The 5,897-nt window shown below is 46.3% G+C and overlaps 1 protein-coding gene across 2 annotated transcripts; it reads left to right on the top strand.

Annotated features, from left to right (window-relative positions):
- The first annotated feature begins 1,264 nt into the window (after positions 1-1,264).
- LOC119274595 (repressor of RNA polymerase III transcription MAF1 homolog) lies at positions 1,265-5,426 on the top strand. Of its 2 annotated transcripts, none has more exons than XM_037555306.1 (11): positions 1,265-1,399; positions 2,677-2,784; positions 2,877-2,947; positions 3,028-3,077; positions 3,607-3,680; positions 3,778-3,840; positions 4,175-4,262; positions 4,464-4,526; positions 4,605-4,684; positions 4,781-4,852; positions 4,941-5,426. In XM_037555306.1, the coding sequence occupies exons 2-11, from the start codon at positions 2,753-2,755 to the stop codon at positions 5,020-5,022; spliced, it is 675 nt and encodes a 224-aa protein (XP_037411203.1). In that variant the 5' UTR covers positions 1,265-1,399; positions 2,677-2,752; the 3' UTR covers positions 5,023-5,426. The 2 variants fall into 2 exon arrangements, with proteins under 2 accessions (XP_037411203.1, XP_037411205.1); XM_037555308.1 differs by having other exon boundaries at positions 1,267-1,399; positions 2,696-2,784.
- Positions 5,427-5,897: the final 471 nt, after the last annotated feature.

The following is a 5,897-nucleotide window of genomic DNA, read 5'->3' as shown; positions in this document are numbered from 1 at the left end:
GGGGGGGGGAGGTAGGTCTCGTTTTTTCTCTCCATATCTGATTTTTGGAGTTAGGAGGAGGAAGGAGGTGTTCCTGCGTTGGCTTTGTTCTTCAAGACGTCATTGATGGGGCAGATCTTGTTTACATGAAGAAAGGAGAAGCAAGGAGGAAGAAGGGACCCTTGCGTGGGCTTGTCCTTCAAGAAAAAGGGAGGAGGGGGTTGCGTGAGGTGTCCACAAGGGAGCATGGGCGGGGGTGGGGACCGAAGCTTGGGCGACGACAGGTGCGACGAAGCGGGGACCAGGTGTGATCGGGGCGCACGCGCGATCCACCCATGATTCGCACGGGCTTGGATACGTCGATTTCGCGCACGGGAGGTTTCTTTCCTTTTTCGGCTGTCTGGTCTCGCGCGGGGGCCGCTCCTTTCTTTTCTGGAAGAGCGTTCAGTGCTGCGATCGGGTGCCCGTGCGCCAGCTAGCCACGTCCATGAAAAATTGGCACGAGGGTTCACAGTTTTAGGCCCTCTTTGATTCGCAAGATTTTCAAATCGTAGGAATAGGAAAAGTATAGGGTTGGAGTGGCATGCACACATGAATCCTACAGGATTAGCATGGAGTGTTTGATGGCACAGAAAAAGCAAAGGAATTGTAAAAAGAGGTTGGAGTGGATGTTAGATTTCCTATGAAATGTAGTACAAAAGATTCCATAGGAAAAATTCCTATGGAATCCAATCCTATGAATCAAAGAACCAACATAGGAAAAATTCTTAAGGATTTCAATCCTCCAAAAATCCTATAGAATTCCTTTGAATCAAAGGAGCCCTTAGCGGGCAAGCCGCCCGTGGGGCGTCGGACATGGACGAGTGGGCGTACACGGTGGGCTGGTCCGTACCGCTGGTTTTTCACTCCACAGACGCGCACCGCATTTCACTCTCTCGGACTCTCGAGAAGAAGAAAAAGAGATGCGCATCCCGGGGGCGGGGATTCGGTCCGTTCCGCTTCCGCCGACGGTTATTCCTGCCGAGCGCGAAACGGCCGTTGTTTCCCCCGGGCCCACCGGCACGCGACACGCGGAACGGATAACGCTCCCGACTCTACTCCCCTCCCGTCGGTTGATTCCCCCCCGCCTCACCGTGACCGTCAGCGAGCGAAACCACAGGCCACAGCACACCGCGCGGCGCGGGCCTTGAAGAGTTCACGGGGACGCGCCACGTCGCCGCCTTCCGACGGGTCCTACCTCTGGTTCTCATCCGCGAGGGAGGAAGAGAGAATAAAATAAAGAGAATAATTCCGCCGAGGGGGAGGAGGAAGAGGATAAACTAGTGGCGAGAGGGAGCGGTGGTGGTGGTGGTGGGTGGCAGGCAGATCCCGGCAGCTTTTCGTCTCGTCTCGTCTCGTCCCCTTTTCGAGATCTCGCCAGGTACGGATCCGTCGACCTCTCCCACTTCCCCCTGCTTCGGCTTCTGCTTCCTCCCGATCGTGCGCGCGTCGTGTGGGCGGGCTCTCCTTGCGCGAGATCCGCGCGCTGCTCGCCCGCGCTTGGATGGATTGGTTCCGCTGCCGCGCTCGCTGTTCGATTCAGCGCTGCAGAGGTGGTAGTAGTAGTAGCGGCGGTGCTTCGGGGCATGGGGGGAGGGAGGGGAGCGGTGGGCCCATGCGAGCCCGCCGCGTCGAATTTAAGGAGGAGGAGGAGGACTGGACGGGCAGAGGGGAACGGCCGTAGTACGGCGTTCGCGCGCGGCTCGGTTCGCCCGCGGGCATGCTCAGTGTTCGCCCTTGTCCGGCGACGAGGGTAGCGGTGGGTAGCAGCGCTGCGCCAGTTGTCTCGCTTTGCTTCATCCCATGCTTTTGTTTGTTTGTTTGTGAAGGAGTAATTCTGTTCATTCTATTTCGTAGTACTACATATGTATCCTACTGGCTAGTCTAATAAAGGATCAATGTTATCCATAATTCTATCATCTAAACTTTTGAGATCTGGCACACTACCCCAGAAGAAACTTAAAATAGTGCCTATAGATGGGTGGGCCGCATCCAACATTTTCATTGCGCTGTCCACCAAAAGATGCTCCGCGGGATGCATGGGTAGGAGATCAGGCTGCTTTGCCCTGGCATTCTCGTCACTAGCCAAGGCATGCTAGCAAGTTTTGTCTGTTGGATGTTGTGTGGATTTTTTTGCTACTAGCGTTCCATTTCAGCCCAGTGTGCACCGTCGACAGTGATGCAAGAAGAGGGGAGAGGAATTTTGAGTCACTGGGGAGTCCATTCTGTCTGGCTGCTGTATGCCTGTATATATGTAGAGATGACTGGATTTTGGTAGGTGTTTTGTCGCCTGCTTGGCTGTTTGTTGCTAGTACAAAACTGATCTCCACATTGAAGAAGTGGCTACTCATTTACCAAGTTGGATATTGATGCCTGCACCAAATGGGAGATGTGTGGTTGCTGTAGTAATTATGTTACCACAATTGCTCTTGCTGGCTTTGTCTCAAACACCTGGTGCCACATGCACAACTGGAACTAAGTGTAGTAGTTCCTATGCCTCCGCTTCACTTCCATAGCATTGACAACAATATGTTTATTGAAACAAACTGCAGACTGAATTTGCTAGAATTGTTTTGTTGTATTAATGTGGTTTGATCACATCTCATCTTATTTGCTTGATTTTCTGTTGATTACTCTTTTGATGTGCTGATTTGGCAGTTGGGATTTTGAATCTCAGCTTCTTGACACGCATCTGATCTGGTAGCTATTTGTATGTGTTCACAAGACATTCGACATGAAGCTTTTAGAATACACCCCGTTCGACTGGTATGCCATCTTTTCTTCTTTCTTGTCCTCATAGTGCTCCTGGTAACATGGGATTTTCTTGGGCCTAATGTATTACGTTTGTTTGTTTTCAGTGTAAATGTGTTCCTCGATCAACTAAACCTTGGTGATTGTACAATTAGGGGGAGCCTTGAAGCCTTCTCATGTAAGAGTATGCTCCACTGTATTTCTTTACTGAATGCATTGCATCATGGCAATAGGCTGAAGCTCCACCTTAATTTACAGGCAAGCACGCAGGAAATGATCGTCGGCTTTCAATAAGCCTGGAACATGAGGTACATACTTTCCATCAGCCTATGATTTTATGGCAACTGCTTTTCTTTTAGCGCTGATGTTAATCAGCAGGCATTTGCACTACTGTGTTTGGTTAGGAAATTATGTGTGACGTTAGAATCATATGAAAACTGGAGCTAACTTGTGAAAGTTTGTAATAACATATGGATACCTGTTCAAATCAATGTGTGCAAGCTTATTTTGATATTTCTTTCATGTTTGCAATTGGCCTGTAATCAGCTTTTGTTTCGTGTAGGTCTTTTTGCATGCCTAGCATGTTATGAAGTCATTTGCATGTGAACTATATAAAATGCTTATATGTGAAAAATAATGAATAATAATTGTTTTCACTGTTCAGTATAACCTTTTTGCCCCATGAGCATCTTATTCTGAAAGATTAACATATCATGCCTTTGAGAAGTATGATGTTTGGTTTTCCATCCTTGCCAAAATTTATGCATCTGAGCATGCCAGCGATAAATATCTGCATGTTTATATATGTGCCATTTAACTACTCTGTTTCGTATTCAGATTCTTGATTACCTTGGCAAGTCTTCTGATAGTGATCCTCCTTCACCTGTGGAGCATTTGTCTTGTAGGTCGAGGTAAGCATTTGTTTGATAGTGATCCTCCTTCACCTTTGTTTTGCACATTTTCTGTTTAACTAGCCTGATACCTTTTTATATTTTGTGTTTATTTCAGCCGGAAAACGTTGATATATCTAGTTCTCACTCTTGGCCATATGTATCCAGATTATGATTTCAGGTAATTTTGTGTTACAATGAGTGTGTTCTGTGTAGTCTGGGAGGAAGGATAATGGGTAATGTCATACTCAGCTTTTTTGGGCGATATGACAACCCGCTATTGTCCTTCCCAACCAGCCTAAGGGGGTGTTGTCAAATGGCATGACAAACGGATTAATATTCGTTGCTCTTTTGAGCTGAGAGTTCAATTCTCTCCATTTCCCTTGAACATGTTGGTACTTGGCAGAGCTGTACCTTTCTTAAGGTCTCCTTACTGTTATGCGACACTTGCATGATGGGATGACCTTCAGATTAAATTTAACATCCTCTTTGTCAACATCTGTTTCGCTTAGCAGTGCTGTTCGGGCACACCTATTCTTCAAAGAAGAAGACATGGAAAGTTTCAAGCAGATGGTAGACAACTACTTATCGGAGGCTTCTAGGGTAATGCTTTCATGCGTTCCATGAATTTTACTCTTGGTCGATAGACATGTTTGTAAACATACACAAATAAGTTAAGGAATGTCTGAGTGAAACTTATAGTTGCAATTATGTTTTCACTCAACTGCTCAACTTACAATGATACTGAAACTGGCTTCCTTCCACCACGTTTATATGCTTAACCTGAATTGGACTATTGTTCAGCTCTGGGCAGCAAGAAATGAAGGCAGTTCTCTTCTGGACAGTATGACTAAAGCTATTGATGAGGTGTGCATTCAGTAAATGCTTATTGCAGAAAAGATAGCAGAGTCCTATATTCTACGTTTACACATTATTTTGTAACAGGTTATCAAAATCAGGGAGTGTGACATCTACAGCTACAACCCAGACTCTGACGGAGATCCATTTCTAGAGAAAGGGGCCATGTACGGCGATCTTATCCACAGAAACCTTGTGTGAATTGAACTTAAACACTCAGAAGGATGCTCTAATGTGTAAATGGCATTCTATTTTACTTGCAGATGGTCGGTGAACTTTTTCTTCTACAACCGGAAGCTAAAGCGAGTAGTGAGCTTTCGCTGCTGCTGTACTAGGTATGTGCACGTCTTTTCCTTAGGAAGAACACTGTATGAGGAGTTCTGAAACTACATCAGTTACTGATAAGTTGCTGTACCACCACAGCAAATTTGCAGGAGATGACTTCCTTGCTGGTGCACTCTCGGATGGCGAGGAGGAAGATGCGTTGATCGACATGGACATATGACTGACTCTGTTCGGCTAGGAACATGACCAACCAACCAGTGTGACCTGCTTGTGTAATATGCAGCTCGTATGACGACAGTTCCCGGTAGGAAACTACGTATGGCGGCAGTTCCCTGTAGGAACTTTTAGTGTGATTTTGTTTGTCTGTTTGGAGCGCATACACTTTTGGCCTCTATTGTTTATCGTCCATGTTTGTAGATACAAGATTTAGCTTCAGTCTGCCAAACTTGAACTGGCATAGTTTGTCCCTTTGGGTTGCTCTCTGGAGACATGTTTCCAGGAATATGGCTTCAGTTTGCAGTCTTATGCATGTAAATTGGATTCTTGAATTTGAACCATTCTCTGTACTTATCTAGTTGCTATGTGGTGTATCCGTGTATGCAATGCCCTGATATAGGTTGCTGACATGCTCAGATCAACAGGGTCTCGAAAGGAGACTTTTTACGGTGCATCCTACTACCCTTTGAAACTCTCTTTCTTTTCGTTTCTTGTTAGCAAAGTATTCCATTCTTGCTTGTGCTTTGAGAAAGTTGTCCTTGATGAGTTGCATAGCCATTTCTCGGCTGTGCAGGATATCAAGGGAGCCACTAAAGATGAAATCTAGTAGATTGGATTCATGAATTTTAGGAGGTGGAAAGACAAAGTGCCTCAAAAGGTGTATTTTCAGATACGTGTGGAGAGTGGTGCTATACCAATACCACCGTTCAGCCAGAGCAAGCCATGGGTGCCATTCCTTGAGTTGTTAAAAGGCCATGCATCTCAAACATGTTGCTGAGCACCGGTTCATCCTCTCCGCTTGACCACCAGTTTGGTGGATGATATGAAGTGTTGACATGATGTTTCACTCCCAGAGATCTAAAGAGTTGCTACCAACGA

The sequence above is a fragment of the Triticum dicoccoides genome, chromosome 3B (genome assembly GCF_002162155.2).
Source record: "Triticum dicoccoides isolate Atlit2015 ecotype Zavitan chromosome 3B, WEW_v2.0, whole genome shotgun sequence".
NCBI classification, from domain to species: Eukaryota; Viridiplantae; Streptophyta; class Magnoliopsida; order Poales; family Poaceae; genus Triticum; species Triticum dicoccoides.
This window is presented reverse-complemented; position numbering and strand designations above follow the sequence as displayed.

Bases quoted from the DNA above. Each gene is read 5' to 3' on its own strand.
- LOC119274595 (XM_037555306.1), top strand. From the start codon at position 2,753: ATGAAGCTTTTAGAATACACCCCGTTCGACTG. The intron at 2,948-3,027 runs GTAAGAGTATGC...CTTAATTTACAG, and splicing joins GAGCCTTGAAGCCTTCTCAT to GCAAGCACGCAGGAAATGAT. The intron at 4,853-4,940 runs GTATGTGCACGT...GTACCACCACAG, and splicing joins TTTCGCTGCTGCTGTACTAG to CAAATTTGCAGGAGATGACT.